The 24940-nt window shown below is 36.1% G+C and overlaps 2 protein-coding genes across 2 annotated transcripts; both read left to right on the forward strand.

Annotated features, from left to right (window-relative positions):
- The first annotated feature begins 5605 nt into the window (after positions 1-5605).
- LOC114823880 (phenylalanine N-monooxygenase CYP79D16-like) lies at positions 5606-8451 on the forward strand. Its single transcript, XM_029099593.2, has 2 exons — positions 5606-6640; positions 7440-8451. The coding sequence occupies exons 1-2, from the start codon at positions 5669-5671 to the stop codon at positions 8070-8072; spliced, it is 1605 nt and encodes a 534-aa protein (XP_028955426.1). The 5' UTR covers positions 5606-5668; the 3' UTR covers positions 8073-8451.
- Positions 8452-21141: 12690 nt separating this feature from the next.
- On the forward strand, positions 21142-23520 carry LOC114823881 (phenylalanine N-monooxygenase CYP79D16-like). Its single transcript, XM_029099594.2, has 2 exons — positions 21142-22146; positions 22730-23520. Exons 1-2 carry the CDS (start codon positions 21178-21180, stop codon positions 23363-23365), a joined length of 1605 nt encoding a protein of 534 aa, XP_028955427.1. The 5' UTR covers positions 21142-21177; the 3' UTR covers positions 23366-23520.
- The last annotated feature ends 1420 nt before the right edge of the window (positions 23521-24940 follow it).

The following is a 24940-nucleotide window of genomic DNA, read 5'->3' on the forward strand; positions in this document are numbered from 1 at the left end:
GCAAGAGATAGCTTATCTGTAACTGAACAATAGCAACAACAAGAACTGAAACCCAGGAATTTATGACCTCAAATACTGACGTCTTTCATTAAAGGAGACTTTTTGGATGTAGTGAGTAATAGCTCTCGTCGTTCATTATTCAAGAATTCTTGTATTTTAGGTATTTCATACTGTTTTGATATAAGATTTCAATTCTTCCATGTAGTGGTGGCACTGATTTTGATACGGAGCAGGACAAATGTGCTGACTATGAAATGCCGGAAATAGTCCCATTCTATCACCCTTCATTTTTATAAGCAAATGCAATGTCTCTCCTTGCATAATATGGATTCCAAAAGTAGCCCAGAACTTCTAGTTGCCGACATGCCCTAGCTACCAATGGCTGAAAAAACACCAATGTTGAGACACAAGGCATCCTCGAATTTCAAGTATCGTTACCTAACACTGAAAATGATATGAATAAAGAATTTGATGATGGTGGTGGAAAAAACGTATAGTCTTCACCTTCAGAACCAGCCCCTCTTTCACGGTTGTTTCACAACCTCTTGCATCTGCAAACTTCGATTTGAAATCCCGGATAACAAGCACTTCCGCAAGCAATTTTTTTCAATGTAGGCATCTGATATTCCTAAGGATCTAATTAAGGGAAGAAAATAGGAGAAGAAAGGAAGATTACTGTCAGAAGAAAAATTTATGACAGTTGCATAAAATTTGACGTAGCAATATTGTTGTACAGCGACTGAGTTCATCTGCAAACAAAATATCCTTTCCTGCTTTAGCTTCAGATCACAAATAAACTTTTTTGTTTAATATCTGTTTCTATATGAAACCTTTTGATTACTACTAACACATTTCTGCACAATAGTAGATCATCGACGCCGTATCAATCATGATATTTCTGAACATCATACATGCATGGATTTGCATGTATCTCATGAAGTGACTCAGATATAGAAAACGCTAAGAGAATGATATAAATATATATAGTACGTGATCATAGACCAAGCTATTGGACTAGAAAAAACATAGAGAAGTGAAGAGTGTATAATTCTCCTGCATTTGTTAAATTGTGAGAGAGGAGATACAACGCTATATATCATCATCATCATCACACACACAAAGATTAACTATATATATAATTTATCAACCCAGCTAATGACTTTACTGCATGCCAGCAGCCAATTGCGGTGAGCGCTACATTGATTGTGTAGACAGAGAGGTTTGAAGAGCCGTACCACATGTAAGTGATGTGAAACGATCGATGATTGTTATTATCTTTAACGAAGTGAATGCTTGGAAATGTGAGATCAATAATATGTATTTTGAAATCCGATCTGAAGCATCCCCGTTCTTAAGTAGAGAAAGATATCACGAGTCACATACGGACACATTTGATCAGATGTCATTTAGTCGTGTTAGTAATTTCTATTATATAGTGTTTTCAAAGTGCAATGAAAATAGCCACTTAGTACTAGTACAGTCTAATGGTATTTCTCTTCACTTGTAAGTGAGAGGTCTTAGGTTCGATTCTCGTCAAAGACAATTTCGAACCATATTATTGCTAGATCATCGCGAGGCTTAACCCACTTCCCACCTCCCTTGGTATAAATAATATCGTTTGTTAAAAAAAAAAGTGCAATGAAAATAAGTTAAAAGACTGCTGGAAATTCTGCAGTGGGAATTTTACAAGCCCATGGATAGACTGTCCTCAAATTTGTGTTTGTCCATGTTTTCTTTTAAATTTGATACTGAAAGGACCCTAAAAAAATTACCCTAAAGCAAGTGACCTTTTACCAAAGTGGTAGAAATGTGTTGAGTCAGTGCATGACGACGTAGGTTCAAACCTCATTCGTGACTAATCTAACAGAACCTATCGTTTGACCAAAAAAAAAAAACCTATCCTAAAATGACAAGAGACTGGAACCAAAATTACCCACAAAAAAAATGTGTATCAATTCGCTGATGCATGGTAAGTAGATAGAATAATTTAATTAGGGACCGAAACCAAAATGATCATAAAAAATGTGTATCAATTGGCTGATGTAGGGTAATTTATTGTTTTAAAACCGTCGTTGCCCCTTAGTACAGTAGGGTGACGATTTCTTGTCTCTATATTTTGACAACTTACTCTTAGAAAAAAAAAAAAAAAAACTCTCAATATTTAGTTGAGTCAAACTTGTTAAGAATAAATCTCACATTAAAAGGAAGATAGACTTTATATGGACTTATAAGTAAGTCCGTTTATTTCCTATATTGCCAATTGGTTTTATGATGAAACCTCAACTTATTCATGGTATCAAAACAACTTGTCCCACGTGTGAAGTCAAACGGCCACATGGGCTCCACGTCACCCCGTTATATTGTCCACGTGTTATGCTTAAAATTCGACACATGTGAGGGAGCATGTTAAAAATGAATCTCACATTAATTGGAAGAGGAACCTTGTATGGACTTATAAATAAGTTAGACTATTCCCTATATTACCAATTGGTTTTACGATGAAATCTTAAATTTTTCAAAACTTTGCTACGCACAAATAAGTATGTGGAGGATTAAGAGAAAGATAAGGAATATAAAAGAACCATTTTCAACTTGTATACGAACATGCATACACTAGTAGAAATTGAGCGTTGCATGACTTTCATATGGGCCATTGTAGTGTCACGGGTACGCTATGATTATTGGCCTCATGTGTCTCGGGCTGCATTATATATGATTCTTCGCTACTTGAATCTGGGAAATTTTAAAGATATATAGTAAGGAAAAAAAGGAGGGAATATCAGTGGAATTATTGCTATCATAAATTTTGTAAACCGTCTGTGGTACCAACCATTCTAATCAGATTATTAGTTGAAGTTTCTAAACCAGTCAGTAAAATTAACATATTCCCTTCTGCTACTATCAGTAAATTTGGTCAGTTTTGACACATTGTGGGTGTATCTGTGAAGCTTTAATTAATACTTGAGCTAGACAATGTGTTCTGTTGAAGTGAATCCAAGGGTTTAGATTGTTTGGCAACATGGCCTAGTGGAGTTTGGTTACATTAATAGGACGACTACCTGTGAATCTTGATTTAATTATTGCATTAGTTGTGTGGACAATCTGTATGATATGCGTTGGCCTTCTTCTCTGGTTTACACTGACTTAGGAGTTGCTTGAGGGCGCGGAGTAGAATATAATAAGTTATACTTGATTAAAAAACAATTATATTAAATTTGATGAATGGTGAGTCAATGAACCTAGTATATATTTAGTTCATCATTTCATTCTCCCATATGTTTCACGAGCCACAATAATGTGAATGAGTGGATTTGTTATCATGATTTTGAAGAAAATGATTATCGTTTTTCTCTTTTCGGTTCGCCATAAATTAAATCAGCTCTCCCAGACAATTGTTTCTTGGCGCACGATGAATGTACTTACCAGTTTAATTCCACACCACATAAAGAAAAGAAACATATGGGAGCTGCGTGTATATTTTTAGTTGTATCCAAGAAATGTGCGGTTCCTGCTCATTTTCGTAGCAGCGAACAATATTTAATCACATCCATACCCATGAAACATATGGGAACCGACCGAAAATCAAAGCAAACATATGGGGAGCAGAAGAGGAAAAATGTGAAACATATGGGAAGCATATTTTTGCAGCACGTAGTTGCATGCATAACATGTATGAAAGCATGCTGGCCATGCACGAACAACACGTAGCAGCAGTTTCTGAACATGAAAACAAATTTTATTCAATTTCTGAAATATGGAAAGGTAGTTGGATAGTATTTTACAAGGCAGGAACTGCAGCCGGGCACTTGGCATATCCATCTGCAGCTAGGAGACGGAGGAGAACGAAGAAGATGGGACAGAAACAAATTATCATACCAATCATACCCTTTTTATATTGTATTTAAAAAGAAAAATATTCAAGGGATATAATTGATTTTTTCTCGTAAAATATACAAAGAGTCTTAGTATAATACAATAATATACCAGAAGAGTCTATAAAACCTATTTAAACATGTGTTAGTGGAAATCATTGCCGTGTTAATTACAAGTTACAAACAAAATAGCAATAGGATTAGTCAGAAAAAAAAATAGCAATAGGATCAAGATAAAAAGTTGTGTGAAAGAAAGTGTCCACTGAAAGTACAAAAAAAAAAAAAAAACAAAAAAAAAAAAAAACAAAAGAGCCCTGTTATATTAACTTTTTTAATTCTTAACTTTAAACTTTTAAACTTTTAAACTTTTATTATATTTATTTATTTTATAAGAGGCGGATGATTGGCATCCCACATATATAACTTTTTTTATTTAAGAAACCAATACAAAAGTGTATCTTATGCTTACAAAGCGGCTCTCCTTAAAATATGTCTTACTAGTGTTTTCTTTTTAATAGTTTATTTAAATTTTATAGTTCAATTGGTTCATAGCGCAGTCTGGAATCTTAAGTTTAAATCTCTGATGTATCAAAAGGAAAAAGTGCAAATATTCAGTTCAATATAAATATTTGGCTCAGATGATTTAAGTGGATGCACGAGAAGGTTCGCATTTAAGAGAATTACTTGAATTTTCATAGTACGGTAATATTTGTTGAAAGAAAAGAACGAAAATCATTAGATTCCTTTAGTTTTCTTTTGTTGGACAAAATATTAGAATATAACTAGCTAATGCATTGATTTAATTATTTTTTTTTAAAGAAAGGCAACTGGTGGCAAATCTTAGTTATCCATCATTTTCAAGTCCGAAGAGGCTATGAGAAATTTCACCTTGCCTCTGGCCACAGTTAAGCAGACTCACCAGTTTGGAGTATCGAACTCAGGACCTCCCACAACTAATGCATTGATTAGAAATTCCTAAATGTTAAGAAAATCTCACATAGAATGATGAAATTTAGTGTAAATGTTAGAAAGATATTGAATCTTTCCACAAATTGCTAACTAATCTTGAATTGGTTGCTCACTAGCTAGCTAACCCTAATGTCTGACAAAATTCACCCACATTTTTCTGTCTTTGGTTTTGTGGCGGATCGAATTTCAAACAGCCAAAGAATAACACAACACACAAGGGACAGCCGGTCGGTTCGGTCTTACCCAATAACACCGATTTGCAAACCACCAATAGAAAAACGTATAGGATTACCACCCATATTTTAGATTAGGTAATGTTAATGCTAGAGATTAAATTTGTAAACTAAATTTGTAATAAATTTTTCATTGTGACGAGAACACGAGTGGTATACCACGTGTTATTATATAAGTGGTGGAAAATTTAATATTATTAATTTTTTAACACACATATCCCACTATTTATATAGTGACACATGGTATACCACTTCATATTTCGGTCACATTGAAAAATCTCTCCAAATTTACAAACTAAATGATGCATTACTAATAGAAATAAGTACGTTTATCAACGCTTAAGTAATAATTTCATCATCAACTTTCATGTTATTTAGTTAACCAAATTATGTTTACAAATTTAGTCTCTCTGTCATTACCCAATATACCTTTTTAGATTTCACGTGTTTTTGTTTCCTCTAACAATTTCTCCATGCCTATATATATTTATAGGCACCGCGAGCTTTTAAAATCACTACACTACCATCAACTCCTACCTCCCCAAAAGAAAGAAAAAAAAAACAAGGACGTCTAAACCCTTTCCAAGGGCAGTGATGGAAGCCAACGTTGGCTTTCTCTCATTGTGCTTGCTATTCACCGTCATTCGTTTTCTTGTCAAACGTTTTTGGTATCAAAGCGATATTAAAAACGATAGCAAAGAATTCAAGCAAAAGTATCCACTTCCTCCCACTCCCAAATGCCTAAAACCATGGCCTATTGTCGGCAACATCCCCGAATTGCTGGCTAACAAGCCCACATTCCGGTGGATACACAAGATGATGGGCGAAATGAATACTGAAATTGCATGCATCCGTCTTGGGAACACGAATGTGATTCCCATCACTTGTCCTGAACTCAGCCGTGAAATCTTAAAGAAGCAAGATGCAATCTTCGCGTCGCGTCCGGTTAGCATTTCCACTTTTCGTATCACCAAGGGGTACAAAACTGCGGTTATGGTGCCCTTTGGAGAACAATGGAAGAAAATGAGGAAGGTGATCACGAGTGAATTGCTTTCTCCAATGAGGCACAAGTGGCTCACTGACAAAAGGGTTGAAGAGGCCGATCACATCGTCAAGTATGTGTACAACCAGTGCAACAACAATGAAGGAGGTGGCATTGTAAATTTGAGACTTGCCACTCAACATTATTGTGCAAATGTGATTAAGAAAATGGTTCTCAACAAGAGGTACTTTGGGGAGGAAATGGAGGATGGTGGGCCTGGTTTGGAGGAACAAAAGTATTTAGAAAATGTATTTACAATGCTTAACTACATCTATTCATTTTCTCCATCCGATTACATCCCATGCTTGAGAGGGCTTGATTTGGATGGCCATGAGAAGATTATCAAGGATGCCATAAAAAATACAAGGAAACACCAAGACCCATTAATTGAAGAGAGGTTTCGTCAATATCAGAAACTTGGCGGTAACAAGGAATCACAAGACTTGCTTGACATTCTTATTTCTCTGAAAGACAAGAATGGTGAACCCTTGCTTTCATTAGAAGAAATCAAAGCTCAAGTAAATGTAAGTCTCTCTCTGTGTTTTTACATGTGATTTAGGTATATATCATGCACAAATGCAAAAGTATGGTGTTATTGAGACATACAAAATTAATACATTCTCAGCAAAGTAAAATTCACATATTTTTAATAGCAGGATCATCACAATTAATAATATATTAACAAGTGTTTTATTTTTGCGTGTTCAAATAATTTTATTGGTTTACATATATATTAAGAGTTGATGCGAAGTAATCTCGATAATATTGACAACTGTAAGAAGAGCAAAAAAAATTAGGGTTTTGAGCAAATTTTATTTGGACATGCAAATAATTCTTCCCGTTCTTCAAAAATTTATTTATGAACAAACCGAGTCACGTGACATTTAGGGCAATTTCGTACCAATATTTTAGAGCTAGTACCAATAAGTCGCATCAATAGTTTGTACAATTTCCTTTTTCAAAGATATCCAAATATTCTAAGGATCCCGGTTATGCAAAAGATCATCGGAAGAGTATCCTCTTCGGAGGATCTTAAAGATTTTCATATCTTAGTCGTTCATCGTATATTGTGCGATCATTTTTCATCATTTTTGTTTTTAATTTTAAATTAAAAAAAATCTAATGATTTCTGACCGTCCAATATACGATAAATGGTTAAGATGTGAAGATTCCTATGATCCCACAATTTAGATCCAGATGGGATCCAAATACAAAATCATCTCCTCATTGTCATACTTTTTGACCGTGCTAGTAACTGAAAGCAACTGCATTATCTACTAATTGATCAAGAAATTAACGTGTATATTTGTTGTGTGGATATAGGAACTAATAATGGCAGCAGTGGATAATCCCTCAAATGCTGCTGAATGGGCAATTGCAGAGATGATAAATCAACCCGAACTCTTTGAGAAAGCAACTCAAGAACTTGATGCTGTGGTGGGAAGGAACAGACAAGTTCAAGAGTCGGATTTGTCGCAGCTCAACTTCGTAAAGGCCTGCGCCAGAGAAGCCTTCCGCCTCCACCCAGTGGCACCGTTCAATGTGCCCCACGTATCCATGGCCGACACCACCGTCGGAGATTACTTCATCCCCAAGGGTAGCCACGTGATTCTCAGCCGAGTCGGACTTGGCCGTAACCCTAAAGTTTGGGACGAGCCTTTCCAGTTCAAGCCCGAGCGGCACCTCAAGGACGACGGGTCCGGGGTGGTGCTCACCGAATCGGAGTTGCGGTTCATTTCGTTCAGCACGGGGATGCGAGGTTGCGTAGCGAGTACACTCGGCACTGCCATGACCGTCATGCTGTTTGCTAGGCTTCTTCACGGTTTTACATGGCACGTGCCACCCACTGAGTCGAGGATCGAACTCACCGAGTCAAATAACGATCTCTTACTCGCGAAGCCACTGCTTGCATACGCAAAGCCACGTTTGCCTGCTCATGTTTACCAAACAAAATGAGTTGAATTGGGTCAAGAGATTCTGTCTTCCTTCGGCTGCAAGATTTTTTTTTTTCCTAAATTCGGCATGCATGATTTGATTAGGCTTAAATAAGTGGAAGAAATCTTATAACATCTTGTATTAAACTAAATAATGTTATATAATGTTCAATATATGTAATGAGGGAGTTTGCACAATTACCCACCTAAGTACTTATAGGGGTGTGCATATTTACCGCTCAGTTTTTCTTTTTCAAATGTGTCACATAGACTATTCTCCATGTAGTAATGTGGCATATTCCTCTTTGTGTTAAAATTAGCCACGTGTGCATTTTTTAAAGGATATTATTATCCTTCTCTCGTTGTCATAAAAAAGGATATTATATATGCTCCTTTCAACCTATCTTTCTCTCATAAAGTGTTCAAGAAAATCACCGAAGATGTTCCAAATTGTATGTTACCATTTCATAAATGTGGAGACGAGTTTAAGAGTTTGAAAGGCCTGCTGCCGTTTAGAGACTTCGATTAAGTTTGCTCGTCTCAACATATATAGCTGAGACCATGTTAAAGTCCAGCTTTTTTGAGTTCATACATGTTGAATTGATGCAACAGAGAGATGCATGGCTCTCAAAGAATAAGTGAGAAACAGAGAAAGTGAGAGATCGAGAGAAGTGAGGGGAGAGGTAATGCATATATGTTCAACTGACACTTTATTTATAGATAAGCAAATTCTATCACTACCTCCGCAATAGATATCAAGACTCATATATCTACATTACCTATGCATATATTTTAGTAGTATTTTTCTTCATTTGTAAGTAAAAAGTCTTAGACTCGATTTTTGTCAAAGATGAATTCGGACCACATTATTATGGCTAGCTCATTGTGAGACTTAGTTCACTCTCTTACCCCCTTAGTATAGATAATATCATTTGTTTAACAATAAAACCTTAAAAAAATAAAAATCAATTTGTTCTACATAAATAACATTAATTAAAATAGGCATGTAAAACAAAATGACAAATGAGAACCATAGCTATTAATTATCCTCATCAGCTGACTATGGTAAGTTTTTAACATATATGGATGGTAAAAAAATGAATTGACTTTGCCTACAAGGATAATACTTGTGCTAGCTTCCCGGATGAGAGAGGGAATGAACATATCCCATTCTTTACGAATAACATATTTTCATCGTATAAACTTCATAATTCGAATCGTTCATATTTTTAATCTTCATTTAAAAATTATCTAAAAAAAGTTATTCTAATTGGAGATTATTTAGTCATCCAAATGTATCAAATAAATGGATAATTCATCATGAATATATTACTTGGTACTTACAATGTCGGTTTGTTCTATACATTTGAATGACTAAACAATCTATGATTTAAATGATTTTTTATAGGGATAATCTTCAAATGAACATTACGAAATTGAGTGGTTCCGATTAAAGATTAAGAAATGCGCATTCCTTATATATCCTTCCTAAGATATTCTTATGCTGTTTTATTTTTTTGTCAAATGATAAATTTGTTAGATTAAATGTTAGATTAAGGAGCTGACAGAGTTCGAATCCACACTGTGGTGTAAGGGCAACACCTATCTCCACCGTTGTGGTAGAAGGCCACTTGCATTCTCAGGCTATCGGGTTGATATAAACTTTTTTATTTATTGTTCTCCCACTACTCTAGAATTCAAATAAAGAAAGTAGAAGACGGGCGCAAAACCGGTGATGGATAGGTTGAAAACTACTAATTAAGTTTAATCAAGTTTAATCAAGTTTCTCTATTGAATCTTTTCCAAAAAAAAATAACAAAGCAAAGTTATTTAATCTTGGGATACTTTGGATACGGTTCCTAATCTTTAACATTCTTTGACTAAAACCTTAATGGTATTCAAAGTTTGATCAAAGTCCCTTGACTTTGTACACCTCATTATAATACTATTAGAAACAGTTACAATAAAAAAATTCAAACATTTTGATTGAATAAATGGATAAAAACTATGTAAAAATAAGAAATAATAAATGGCAAAATAATGTATACATAGTGTTAAAAAAATTGGTACATTTCACATATAACAAAGTGGTACATTAATAAAGAAGAATGGGTACATTATAAATAAATTAGGGTACATATAAAAGATTAAAAAATTATGAGTATAGATGAATTTTTAAAACATATAGACGCTAAAAGAAATTAATACGTGGGTACAAAATAAAACTAAAAAGAAAATACTACAAATTTAAAAAAAAATGTTGTAAATTAAAAGTGGGTACAAACTAAAAATATAAATATATGATACAAAGTTTAGGCATAAAACATAAATATACCATATGTAATTTTTCTATCATTGATTAAATATACAATATCACGTGACGGTATATACATGGGTACAAACACAAATAAAGCTTTAAAAAATATGGGCACAAAAGAAACTAATATATGGGTACAAATTAAAAATGAAAAAAAAATTGGTACAAATTAAAAATAGTTACAAACTAAAAATAAAAATATATGATAAAAAATTTAGCCATAAATATAAATATACTAATTGTAACATTTTTAACACTAAAGGAATATATTTAAAAATAAAAATATTTTATTATTCAAATAATTAATGATGTTATTAATACCCAAGGACCTTGATCAAAAATTGAAAATGAATAAGATTTTAATCAATGAAGTAGCAAAAACAAAGATGTGAATCTAATTTCTCCTTCTTTAAAAAAAAAAAAATCTAATTTCTCCTTTATTCTTTCGTGCGTCAAAGTTGATTGAATATCTTCTAACTTTGAATTTTTTTTAACTGATATCGTTAATGCTGTCCACTTTTAAGTCCACGTGAAGTTGTCGGGCTGTAAAAAAAGCCATAAAAACCCAAGACAAAGTCAAAACACAGAGGAGACCTAGATGCCGAAGGTCCAAGGAGCTCAGAAATCAGAGCGCTCAAAGCCGACTTCCTGGCAAAAACGAACCGACCTGGGTATATGAAGGGCTTAGAAATCAAAGCGCTCAAAGGCCTGTGCCAGAGAAGCCTTCCGCCTCCACCCCGTGGCACCATTCAACGTCCCCAAGTATCCATAGGTGACACGACCATTGGAAATTGCTTCATCCCCAAGGGTAGCCACGTGATTCTCAACCGAGTCGGGCTCGGACGCAACCCTAAAGTTTGGGATGAGCCTCTCAGGGGCTGGGATGGTGCTTACTGAGTCGGAGTTGGGATTCATTTCATTCGGGAATGCGAGGCTAACGAGTGGACTTGGCACTGCCATGACCGTCATGCTGCTTGCTAGGCTTCTTCATGGGTTAACTTGGAACGTGCCTGCACCTACTAAATCAAGCATTGAGCTACCGAGCCACAGAACGACCTCTTACTTGAGAGATTTTTCAGTGTGATCAGTACACGGGGTGGTATACTACGTATCACTATACAAATTGTGAGATATGTATGCTAAAAAGTTAATAATTTAAAAAATAAAATTTTCCACCACTCCTATTAAAATATATGGTGTACCACTTGTGTTCCCTTCATAACTAAAAAGTTATCCTCTTACTTGCTAAGCCACTTCTTGCGTACGCGAAGCCGCTTTTGGCAGCTCACGTGTACAATACGGAAAATTGAACAATTTGGACTAGTTTATTGGCTCAAGAAAATCCAATCGGTCTCCGTTCGGAATGGTAGATTTGATCGGACTAAAATAATAAGTGGAACAAGGTTCATACCATTTTTTGCATTAAATTAAAAGTCATGTTATGTTATCTAATGTTTGATATGCAAAAAATACTCAAATCTGGTCTTGAATGAGTCTTATTACAAGTGGTTCCGTGTCCTGTTCTAATTACAAGTGCGTACCAATGCAAATATGAAGAAATATTTGTGTTTTGCTCTATTAGTTTGAGATTTAATTCAAGCATGCAGAGTTGCATACTTCACTTAAAGTTTTGTGTGTTAATGGAAGGCCTTTTTAAATCATGTCATTGTTATACTGACCTAAACATTGCAGGATATGGCTTCAATTTTACACATGTTATGAATGTAGGAGAAAAATATGAAAGAAAGAGAAGTTTGAGAGAAATCTGGAAGAAATAGGAAATAAAATCTCCCAACCTTGTTTTAGGAAGAAAACCTTATTAAGTGCCACTAGCTATTTTAGGCCAAGGCCACCTTCTTCCACGGGAGCACAGCACTTACTCCAAGTAACTAGAGGAACCCTTATCAAAAGAGCCAGGACCAAATAAAATTGACACCGAATCTCATTTATCCAGAGCAGAGAGAATAGTCGTTCATAATTTGAAAGCTGTAGAGAAGCGAGGCCACCGTATATTTTAATAATTGGAGTCTACTAGCCATAGAAAACTGTGACCTTTTCCATTTAAGACAATTTTGCTCTGACACCCAAAAAAAAAAAAAAAAAAAAAACGCTTTGCTAAACGGAATAACTTCGCCAGCTAAAAGCTTTATTCGTCACCGAAGAAGTTAACAAGGACTAGGCTAGTGAAGTACCGGCACATTAATTCTCGATTTTTTGCAGCAGTCTGTGTCAAGCGCGCCGCTTCTTCTTGTAGGTGCACTCATCTTCTTTCTTTTGGCGCACCAGTTCCATGTCCACCTATTGAATTCTGGAATTAGTCTCGGTCAATGGATTAGAGCTAGCTAAAGAAGACTCCCCAACTTTCCGAACCCAACCTGCTCCTAGGCCACGAACTTCCTTGCCTTCCCTTTGAGCAACCCCATCCATCAGCAACTAAAGAGACACCTCTGAATCAAGTGTCATCTGCTCCATAGGCACGTCGGATGCTACTGGGAGAGGTTGGCAAGGTACTCTTCCTTCTTTTCTATCATAGAAGCCTACAAAAACAAAACAAAACAAAACAAAAAACAAAAACAGTGGAAACAAAATAAGATTAACAATTATAATTTAAACCTTATTTATTGTAATGAAAGTTACAATTAAAAAATATAAAAAGAATACTTACATAAATTTCATTCGCGATCTCGTTAGCATAATTGGCTGGCGTCTCCCCAAACTACCACTTTCGGGAAAGGTTCCCTAGCCGCTTGTATTCCTCGACCCGGTAAGATAAGGGTTGAGAACCGGAGTGAAGAAGGTACGGCTTCTTGTCCCGGTTACCTTTATTTGCCAACAATTTTTTTGTCCATTACAAAATATTAATTTAACTTAACTAAAAAAATATATAATAATTGAATTAAAATTAAAATATAAATAAAATTTGATTACCTGATACTTTTCACTCTGAAAATGAGTACAAAGCCACTTCCACTCAGCCACCTTCTCCACAAAAGTCTGGGGTGGTTCTGCAAGAGTTGCCTTATGCGTCAAAAAACAATCGTAATACTTGTGTAGCTCGTATTTCTACTTCTTATACTGGCCACTCCACACTTAATATATGCAATCAACACAAGATTTTTCCCGCTTGTTCTACTCGAAGTTGGCTTGAAATTTCCAAAATAAAAATAAAATAGTTTACTTTAAAACCACATAAAATAAGTTAAGGAAAGATATTACTAAAGTAACAAGTTATTGTATACTTACCGAAAACTGGCGGTTCATCTCGGCATGAAATGGGGTGTTGTGCGTAATCCATGAATCGACGTCCATAGGGCATTTGGTGCGGATGAGGGCACCATAATCGCAAGTCAACAAAATGTTGACTTTAGCACTTGCTCGACGGTGGTTAGGGAGGTATACAATAGATCATCTTTTGTGTGACCGGAGTGATCTAGTTGGTCGCTGATCCCTGACAAATGCCTCTAGTTTTTTTAGTTCTTGAGTCAATGAGGAGGTTTCCTTCCTTCACCTTTTCCATGACCTTTGATTCAGCCTCTGCATTTCCCTTTAAAGGGTGGGATGGATCGGAGGCTAGTGCTGGTACAAGTTGGTGGCGACTATAGCTACGAAGTCACCTAGTAAATCGAACAGCCTGGGGTTAATAGTGCAGACGTACTCGCGCCAGCGGCCAACTCCGCAGTTGCTGCCTGGGTCTCGTTGGCCGCTAGAGTGGCATTGCGGGCTTAGCACTCACTCTAAGCAAATGTGAAAGCAGAACGATGGCCACTCATGTTCAAACGCTAAGACATCTATAAAAAAAACCACATAATTTCTAAAATTTACTAAAATTTCAAATAATTTTTAAAATTTCTTAAAATTACAAAGAGTTTCTAAAATTGCCTAACATTTCAAATAATTTATAAAATTCCACGTAATTTCTAATGTATTTCAAAAGTTTCACATATTTCTAAAATTTTAAATAATTGCTAAAATTGCCTTGCATTTCAAAATTTCTTAAAATATTCTGAAATTTCATAATATTTCCTAAACTTTTAACAATTCTCTAAAATTAAAAAAATTCCCTAAATTTCAAAAAAAAATTCTTTCCTAAAATTTCAAAGGTTTCACCCTTCGTCACCCACACTGTACCTAAACTACCCACCCCACCACCACACCACCACCAGCATCTACCCCAAGCCCCTTGCCTATAACTACCTCATCCCCACCCACCATCAATCATCCCGTGTCCAATAGGACCGACACATCGCCCTGAAAGACTCTACTGAGACAAAGATGGGCTGTTAAGAACATAGAGAAGGTATGATAGGCAGTTGGTCAGATCTAGTATGGATCTTACATGGATGGTAGTTGGAGTTGACAACTCTCTTAGGGTTCCCTTATTTGGGATCCCTGGGAAAGAGGATCAAGTTGACCTTTGTGAACAACTTAATGCACTATCTCCCTTCAACCCTTTGAGCGAAATGCGGCAAAAGGAAGAAAAATCCATGGACCTACCTCATTGTCTTCACCTCATAGGAACTACGAGATCACCCCAAGGACGCCTTTGGCATCCTGGAGTCGCGGACCGACCATGAAACCTTGTTCAATAAGTGGACTACATTAGATGTCCGCTTTCCCACCACCACTACCCCATCCTCAACACCACGATGCCCTCACTTTCACCACCACCATCGTGCCCACAACTACCCCGTGCCCACCCACCACCAACCACCTCACACCCACCACCACACCCACAAATCACAACATAATTCAAACAATTTTACACAATAAACAATCACAATTAATTTTAATTCCCAACATAATCATTCTATTAATCACAATATACTAACCATCCTAACAATTTTGAATTGTAAAGAAAAATTAGGAGAGAAAGGGTGAGATTTACAGTTGTTGGGCACGTGGTAGAGAGAGGATTTGAGAGAGAAAAAGAGGCTTGAGAGACGATTTAAGATAGAGAAAGATTGCATAACGGCGCGAGAAGGAAGCAAGAAAAAGGTTCTGGGTTTTAACATTTAGGTTTATTTTAGTATTTGGGTTTTGCTTGTTAGTTTAGGATTTGGGCCTAGCCCATCCGAGTGAGAGTTTCTTAGATTTGGTTCTCTATAAATAGAGCTTGTAATTTAGTTTGAAAACAAGTTATTCACAATGTAGTCTCTTAGGGTTTTGTAGTCGTTTCGACATTATCGTTTGTTTAAAAATATTCTTATTATTTTGTTAGTCTTGTTCGTTGCGCACTCTGATATTCAACTTGGTAACAGAGCGGGTTCGATCCTTAGGGTTCAATTCGTTCTCGTTGGTATCAATTTGTTTGCCTTTGTCGTCGTTCATTTTAGATTTGTTAGTTGATATTGATTGTTTGCAAGGAAAAGAAAAATGAAAGAGAAAAAAAAAAGTTCTGCCTACAGATGAGAACATCCCATAACGTTTTTCCATATGGACCGTTGAACCACCATCTGTATCGGCACGCACCCGCTGCTGCAATTTATTCGTCCTCGCCACCACATCGCACCCACAATCTACTACACCCACGTGACTCCATGATCTTCTTCCTGCATCGTACTCATAAGCCAATAACCTATCGCCTGCAACCCATATGCACTCAATCCTGGATCCATATACGCCTTATTGACCCTCTGCACCCCGCCCGTTTTGCACTAGAATTTTTGCACTTGTTGATATGGAAAGGAAAAGGGGGACGAAAGGGAAAAAAATATATCTGGTTAGAAGTCTTTGGGGTCCACTTGTTGTTAGAAGTTGAAAGCGCACAATGGGTTTATTGATGTTGTTTGGCTTGTCTATTGTTGCTCACCGCAACGATCGCTTGAATGTTTGGATTGGTGACCACTCGAGTAATGTTACGAAAGTTGGATTTTTTGTTTTTTTTGTTCAAGTTTGTTCGGAAGTTGGAATTTGCATTGGCATGGAAATCTTGCATTGGTATCGGTATCGGCATCGACATCGGCATCGGCATTGGCATTGGCATCAGCATCGGTATTGGCATTGGCATCGGTATTGGCATTGACATCTGCATTGGTATTGGCATTGGAATTTGGAGGGCATTGGCTTTGGCATTGGAATTTGGAGGCTTGCATCCACATCTGCTTGTTGGCAAACTCATGTCGTGTACCGTCATGAGTTTGACGGGGGATGTTGGAAAATATTAGTATTTAGGTTTATTTTAGTATTTGGGTTTTGCTTGTTAGTTTAGGATTTGGGCCTAACCCATCCGACTTAGGGTTTCTTAAGTTTGGTTCTCTATAAATAGAGCTTGTAATTTAGTTTGAAAACAAGTTATTCACAATGTAGTCTCTTAGGGTTTTGTAGTTGTTTCGGCATTATTGTTTGTTTAATAATATTCTTATTATTTTGTTAGTCTTGTTCGTTGCGCACTCTGATATTCAACTGGAAGCAAGAAAAAGGTTTTGGGTTTTAACATTTTTAAGGCTTTGCCCGATGGAAGGTTTGTCGGCCAAAGGTTTTAAATTTTTTGACACATGTTCAAAACCTAAAATTTCGTCAAACAAACATAGTAACTCTGTCAGGAAACGTCACTAGGAATATTTAGATTTGGTGAAAAATACGGGGGAAATTTCATTTGCCCGACAAAATTTTGGAATATTTCGTCGGGTTACCTCTATTTTGGATTTTTAGTAAAATTTTGGTTGGGAGTATAAAAGATTATAAAATCATCACAAGCCTCCCTTTTTTCTTTTCTATTGCAATTTCTGGACTTTTTTCGACATTGCCCGACGGAATAATAGCTTAAGACGACAGAATTTAGAACGTTGACCCAACAAATCCAAGTATTCCTATAGGGCAAACTTAAAAAAAGAAGATATTTGTCTACTTTTGAACATTAAGTTCAAACGGTTCAAAAACCATCAAATTGTAAAAAATGAACCAAATTGGACCTAAAATGTGTGCTTGTACTCTCCATGTTGGGCATGGTAAAAAATGAACCAAATTGGACGTAAAATGACCATTAAATTGTGAATTTTAGTTTATAATCTTCGAATGATTTTGTCCTGTTACCTAATCCTCTAATGTTTTTTTTTTGGTGATTTTTTTTTTTGCATAGGAGATCTTGAAGTATATGCAAACATGTTTGACGGTTGGATCGGGAAAACTAGTTTTGTGGAATGCATGTCCCCTGTAAAACATCAATTCCAAAACACATAATGTTTTTTCTATACTGCTATTAAGTTCGATGTAAGTTTTTGCTTTGAGAAATTTTATTATAACCCATTCAACCTCCTCTTACACCCAATTATAAAAATATTTTATTTAAATTCCTAATTCACCCTTGTATAAAACTAAAAAACAAAAAACAAAATCAAAATGTCTTTTTACACCCACTGTCACTTCCACCTCAAACCTCACCAAAGATCTGCTGGTGATTTTTCAAGGCAACTTCTGCCATCCATGGCAGCCCATTTACCTTCCACAAGCTTTGACATCTAACGCCTTCCATGCAACACAAAGGTACCCTTGGTCGTGATTATCCACGTCGCCGACTCTGTAACACTCGAAAATTGTGTAGGCCCCGATTTGCTTTCGGCATTTGTCGGTTGAAGGAAGTGAGCAATAAAGAGGAGGAGGAGAATATAAGATGGAAACAGAGAGAACGGAAAAAAAAAAGCCTGAAAAGAGAAGACTCTGACACAAAAGATTCACCCGCCTCAATGAAGAAGATGCCGGAAAGCAGCGGGCGTTAGTGGGGCTGATATGGGTTCATCTCCTTTCAATATATTTTTCTTATCTCACATTAATTTAGGGGTTAAAGTGGAGAGTTTAATGGCAAAAATATATAAGTTGGGTGTGGAAAGAAGTTTTTAGGGTTCAAATAAAATTTCCCTTTTGATATTTTAAATATTTTAAATTTGAAGATTAGTTTCCTTCATCTTATTATTGTAGGGTTGGGGATTGTATTTGCAAAAACTAACCAAATCAGACATAAAACGATAGTTAAATTGTGAATTTTAGTTTTTAATCGTCGAATGATTTCGTCCTGTTTCCTTAATTTGCCGGGCAAACCCTCTGTTGTTGGCGCCTTTCTTTTTCATTTTTGCGCTAAAATGTTGAGCGTCTTCGCCCTACCAACAGAAATATTTGCCGGGTAAAGTCTGTTTACCAAATGAAAATTGTTCTGCCACACAAATATTTGTAGGACAAGCCCTATTTTCTAGTGGTGTGATATTATCTTCAATAATTTGAAAATTTTTGCTCGAGCTTTACATCTAAAAATGAGAACGTCCAAGTAATTAAAATGAACAACCCTCACTTTAGATTGTATATGTTGATAAGGCCAAATCTATCTCATATTTACACAAATTATGTATGAGAACAAGAAGATTATTTCTAGTTCGAATATTATTATATCATCTGCTAAGAAATTATGAAAAAGTGTTCACACATTGCGAGAGAAATTGGATTAAGCGTACCCAAGAAATGGTCCCGTGTAAGGTGAGTGTGAATTAGGGCATCCGCTTAAGAGATGGTTGTAAGTATTATTTGCAAGAATGTTCTTACCATCTAAATATATCACAATTTCGTATCACATGATGTGACAATTTAGGTGGATACACGTACCAATTAAAAAGTATAAACTGCCTCATCAATTAAAAGAATACGTGGCACAAAAAATTGGTAAACCTAGCAGATCTGTTCGTATATAATATTATTTATGCCCAATTGGGGTGTGAACATATCTACTAGGGATCCGACCAAAAAATAAATACGAAACATATGGGAAGCATTTCCATTTATATTGTTTAGTGCGTAGCTGCATGCATAACATGTATACCATGTGTGGTCTGAGAGTTCATAATACTTAATTGTAAGGCATCGGTAGCGCCTTCCAATTCTAATGGTTTATATTGTTTCTGAAGATTAATCGTGCATGAACTAGTTATGTGTGAATTAGATAGATACATCCTTATGGAAAGGTTGTTTAACACGTGCACTGCATATTTGTGTGGATACGTTTAGCAGGAAGATAAATTTAAAAAAAAAAAAGAGAGAAAAGTGTAGGGGTTTTTTCCTTCGAATCATGTTAGGGAGACTAAATTTAAAGATAAAATTGCAAACTAAATAATGTGTCACCAATATGAAATAAGCACACGTTTTTCAACGTTTAAACAATAATCCAATCATCAACTTACGTGTAATTTAGTTTACAAAATTTTGTCTACAAAGTTAGTCTACCTAGCTAATCCTTTTTCTTTTGTTGAATTGAATTTTTGATCTATCATGTTTAAGTTTGTCAGCACGCTCCGTGCACTTTATAGCTAGGTTTTCAATGGATACTAAAAAAAATTGTTTATCAGATAAGGGCATATATTAATTCTCCTAAACAAATAGTTTGATAACGAGTCTTAAGATTAAGTACACTCCATATAAGCTATAAAGACAATAGGAAGAAAATTAGTGTGAAAAGGCAAAGTGATAGAGTAAAAGTAAGGGTTCTATATATGGTTGCAGTATTAGAAGAATCTATGATTGGTGTACATTAGGGTTGGCCTGTCAATACACTCCCCTTCGACCAAAAAAATCACAACAATTCGAAGGCAAAGCGTGTTCTTGACTGTCTTTCTGTTTATTATATTTACTCTAAAGGCTTATGGGGAGGAAATGGTTTAAGATCGTAATTTTGGGTAAGATGAAGAAATAGATCACAAAAAATCTGATAGCAAGGATTGGAGATACAAATGACTACTTGGTAAGAATCATTTACACATCTCTCTATTACATACCCTTGTAATGTTCATGGGGGTGCATACCGTGCATTTATAATTCATTCTAACATTTTATAATGCATGCATTTCTTCTTCATTTTACCCAAGGGTAGTGCTAGTGAGACCAAATTTTTAAACCAAATCATATGGTTGTTAATGATTAGATTATTACTAAGTATTGATCATTGACATGTGTATTTCCTATTGGCGACACATAATTTGGTTAACAAATTTGGTTTAAAAATTTGGTCTCCCTAGCATTACCCTTTGCCTAAATACCTTGAAATTTGAAAGTCCCTCACCCAAACATACCCTAAAAGAGTGTACTTGAATTTTCACAATAAGGTAACAATTGTTACAAACTTGCAAGAACCATAAAAAGGGTATACAGGATTTTTTCTTCTTTCCTTTTTCTGATGAACAATATGTGAATTAGAGCATATCACTACCTACTGTATTATGTTATTAGATATCTTTAGATACAACACAATTTTTTATAACTCTAAATATAGCCATTTGAAATCCACATATATTTTCTTTTATTTACGAGTCAATAAAAACGACAAAAAGATTAACAAATATTAAAAAGAAAATATTATGAAGATTACATTTTGTAAATTAGATTGAACTATTTTTGTAATAGATGTGTGGCATACTTATATTATGTACCCTACTTTTATTAAAAAGATGATAATCAATTACATATGATTTACAAAATTTATTCTCCCTAACACTATTCTTAACAAAAACTTTTCACATTTCCCCCCGTTTCGTGGCGAATAAGTTTGACAAAAGAAAAAAAAGGAAATTAATACAATCGAAACACAGTCATTGACGAAAAGACTACCGTTCTTCCCCATCCAGCACACAGTATAGGAAGGGGTACTAGAAAACGTGGTAGAGCATACATAGTATCCATATTGTTTTGATTTAAGTTTCACATGTTTTCATTTCCCCAATTAACACTGTTTCCACGCCTGTCTATATATTAAAAGCTAAGACCATCAGTACATCTACAGAGATCTCAACATTTTAAAAGAAACAAGAGTCTAGCCAAATCCTTTCAAATTGCAGTGATGGAAGCCAATATTATCTTTCTCCCATTTTTCTTGCTATTCACCTTCATACATTTCTTAATCAAACGTTTTTGGCATCGAAGCGATAGTAAAGACAACAAAGTGCTCAAGCAACGCTACCCACTTCCTCCCACTCCCAAATGCCTAAAACCTTGGCCTATTGTCGGAAACCTCCCCCAACTGCTTGCGAACAAGCCCACATTCCGGTGGATACACAAGATGATGGACGAAATGAACACCGAAATTGCGTGCATCCGTCTAGGAAACACTAATGTGATTCCCATCACATGCCCTCAACTGAGCCGTGAAATCTTAAAGAAGCAAGATGCAATTTTTGCCTCACGTCCGCTTAGCATTTCTACTTTCCTCATTACTAAAGGGTACATAACTACGGTTATGGTGCCCTTCGGCGAACAATGGAAGAAAATGAGAAAGGTGATCACGAGCGAATTGCTTTCTCCAATGAGGCACAAGTGGCTCACTGACAAAAGGGTTGAAGAGGCCGACCACATTGTCCAGTATGTGTACAACCAGTGCAACAACAATGAAGGTGGTGGCATTGTAAATCTGAGACTTGCCACTCAACATTATTGTGCAAATGTGATTAAGAAAATGGTACTCAACAAGAGGTACTTTGGGGAGGAAATGGAGGATGGTGGGCCTGGTTTGGAGGAACAAAAGTATTTAGAAAATGTATTTACAATGCTTAACTACATCTATTCATTTTCTGCATCCGATTACATCCCATGCTTGAGGGGGCTTGACTTGGATGGCCATGAGAAGATTATCAAGGATGCCATAAGAGATACAAGAAAATACCAAGACCCCCTAATCGAAGAGAGGGTTCGTGAACATCAGAAACTTGGCAATACCGTGGAGGCACAAGACTTGCTTGACATTCTTATCTCTCTAAAAGACAAGAATGGAGAACCCTTACTGTCTCTGGAAGAAATCAAAGCTCAAGTCAATGTAAGCTCTCTCTCTCTCTCTCTCTCTCTCTCTCTCTCTCTCTCTCTCTCTCTCACTATCTCTCATTCTCTGACTCATCAGTTATTGAGTTTTTACAGGTTGTGCATGTGTTTACAACAATAATAATTAGATGTAGATGTAGACATGCATAAATATTACTAAGAGTTGGTGTAATATGCTGTCATTGATAACTGAATTGTCAAAAAGGTTTTGTGTACTACTGAAGTAGCGCATCTACAACACATGCTACAATACACGTACAGACAACCACATATTTTTCTTTACTAATTTTATATATAGAGAAAAGTGTCATAACATTTCAAATCATAATTTTAGACAATTTTCTACCAATATCTTAAATTAGTACATCAAAATTGAACATTTATAGTTCTTTCACTTTTTTTTTTTCCAGAAAAGTTGAATGTCATAGGACTCATATATCCCTGGTTATGTAACATAATGCCTCTCATTTTTTTTGCATACTACTAAGCTGCAATAATATGCATATCGATCCTCTTTTAGTTTTTGTTGGTACCAATTAATGATCAAGAAATTAACATATATAATTGTTGTGTGGATGCAGGAACTAATAATGGCAGCAGTGGACAATCCCTCAAATGCTGCTGAATGGGCAATTGCAGAGATGATAAATCAACCCGAACTATTTGAGAAAGCAACACAAGAACTTGATGCTGTGGTCGGAAAGAACAGACAAGTTCAAGAGTCGGATTTGTCGCAGCTCAACTTCGTAAAGGCCTGCGCCAGAGAAGCCTTCCGCCTCCACCCGGTGGCACCGTTCAATGTTCCCCACGTGTCCATGGCCGACACCACCGTCGGAGATTACTTCATCCCCAAGGGTAGCCACGTGATTCTCAGCCGAGTTGGGCTTGGGCGTAACCCTAAAGTTTGGAACGAGCCTCTCAAGTTCAAGCCGGAGCGGCACCTCAAGGACGACGGGACCGGGGTGGTGCTCACCGAGTCGGAGTTGCGATTCATTTCGTTCAGCACGGGAATGCGGGGCTGCGTTGCGAGCGGACTCGGCACTGCCATGACCGTCATGTTGTTTGCTCGGCTTCTTCATGGGTTCAGTTGGCACGTGCCGCCTACTGAGTCGAGCATTGAACTCACCGAGTCACAAAACGACCTCTTACTCGCTAAGCCACTTCTTGCGTACGCGAAGCCGCGTTTGGCAGCTCACGTGTACAATACGGGAAACTGAAAAAATTTGGACACAGATTGTATTTTGGTTCATTTGGCATTTGAGATGTGATTGGATCGATAAAAATAAGTGGAACACATTCATACCGCATTTTGTATTGAATTAAATTAGGTTAATCTAATATTTGATACGTAAAGATTAGTCATGTGCATGCAATCCGCATTTTTTCAAGATATAAATTACACTTCTGTCAAAATCTCTCTCTCTCTCTCTCTCTCTCTGTGGACCATGCTAAGCTTGTACATTATTTATGGTTTGTATAAACACCTCGCCCTTTTAGCCCCAAGTTAACTTCATATCAGCATAAAGAAGGCTGATATTTTTTTAAATACAACGACATATTTTTACATTAAGGGGAGGGGGGAGTTCAGTTAAACCACACATTAGGCAACCTAATTGGGTATCAAGTTCGCCATCTAAGAGATTCAAACCTAAGACCTCTACCTTATAAATGAAGAAGAATACCACCAGACCATAATATAGAGTGACATAGAAGGCTGGTATTAAACTACGGTGGCCTTAAAAATGGATGCAATAATGCACGGCAAGTGAAAAGTTTTAACAAAAAAATTTGCACTAAAAGATAAATAACAATATTTACTTGTAGAGTAATGCTGGTAGATCAAATTTGCAAACTATGTGATGTATCACCAATAGAGAGCCTGTTAATCAAATTTTAAGTAATAATCCAATCATTAACAATCACGTCATATGATTTACAAAATTTAATTTAAATAGTTGGTCTCGTCCTTACTAGTATTAGTTACAAAGAAGCATTTGTAGGCATGCATATCCACAAGAATATTTCATTCAGTGCAACTCATGTTCTGATGACCGCTGTCAAGTTTTATTTTGGAAGAATGCATATTACAATGATCAATATGCAGAGACAAATGAAGCCTTATATATAAAACTATAGGGATATTAGATTGAATATGATTCAGTCCAAATTGAGATTGAACAATCCATTGATTATTAGGCCTAGTTTGGCGTGTAGGAATCGATAAATGATTAGCTCACTAAATATTGACATTTTTCTTCTATAATACGTACACTTAAAGAGTCTAAAAAAATTAATGGTTTGGGTCTTGCATATAGGAAATAATAGATTTTGCAACGGTTAAACTTTACTGACATTGTAGCCGGACCCATAATTATGATTTAGAAAGTGATGTAGGGTGCAGCGGATAAAAACGAAATAAAATGAAATGGAATGATAGATAGGTGGTAAAGGAAACTATAGACAAGGTCCACTCCAAGTGCAAGGAGAGACTTGAAAACCCTATAAAATGAAATGGAATCATATATGTATCACAAAGTATTTGGATATTGTCTCGGATAGAAGCTTGGTGAAATAGACATGTCTGTAAAGATACGAACTATATGCACTTGGACAGAAAGACCTTATCAAGCTTTATTGTTCCCTGGGGTTGGCTTTGGGCCTTTCCTATGCAGCTACGTGGAAGGCGAAGAAGGGGGGTGCCATAAATGAGATATCATTTTGAAAGAGCTAGAATTCTAATCTTGTATCTGGACCTACATGAACTAGTTGAATTACGAATCCTCCCAATATAC

Source organism: Malus domestica, chromosome 03, assembly GCF_042453785.1.
Source record: "Malus domestica chromosome 03, GDT2T_hap1".
Taxonomy (NCBI): Eukaryota; Viridiplantae; Streptophyta; class Magnoliopsida; order Rosales; family Rosaceae; genus Malus; species Malus domestica.

Coding starts and splice junctions, on each gene's coding strand:
- LOC114823881 (XM_029099594.2), top strand. CDS start 21,178: ATGGAAGCCAATATTATCTTTCTCCCATTTTTCTTGCTATTCACCTTC. Junction 22,147..22,729: donor AAATCAAAGCTCAAGTCAAT/GTAAGCTCTCTC, acceptor GTGTGGATGCAG/GAACTAATAATGGCAGCAGT.
- LOC114823880 (XM_029099593.2), top strand. CDS start 5,669: ATGGAAGCCAACGTTGGCTTTCTCTCATTGTGCTTGCTATTCACCGTC. Junction 6,641..7,439: donor AAATCAAAGCTCAAGTAAAT/GTAAGTCTCTCT, acceptor GTGTGGATATAG/GAACTAATAATGGCAGCAGT.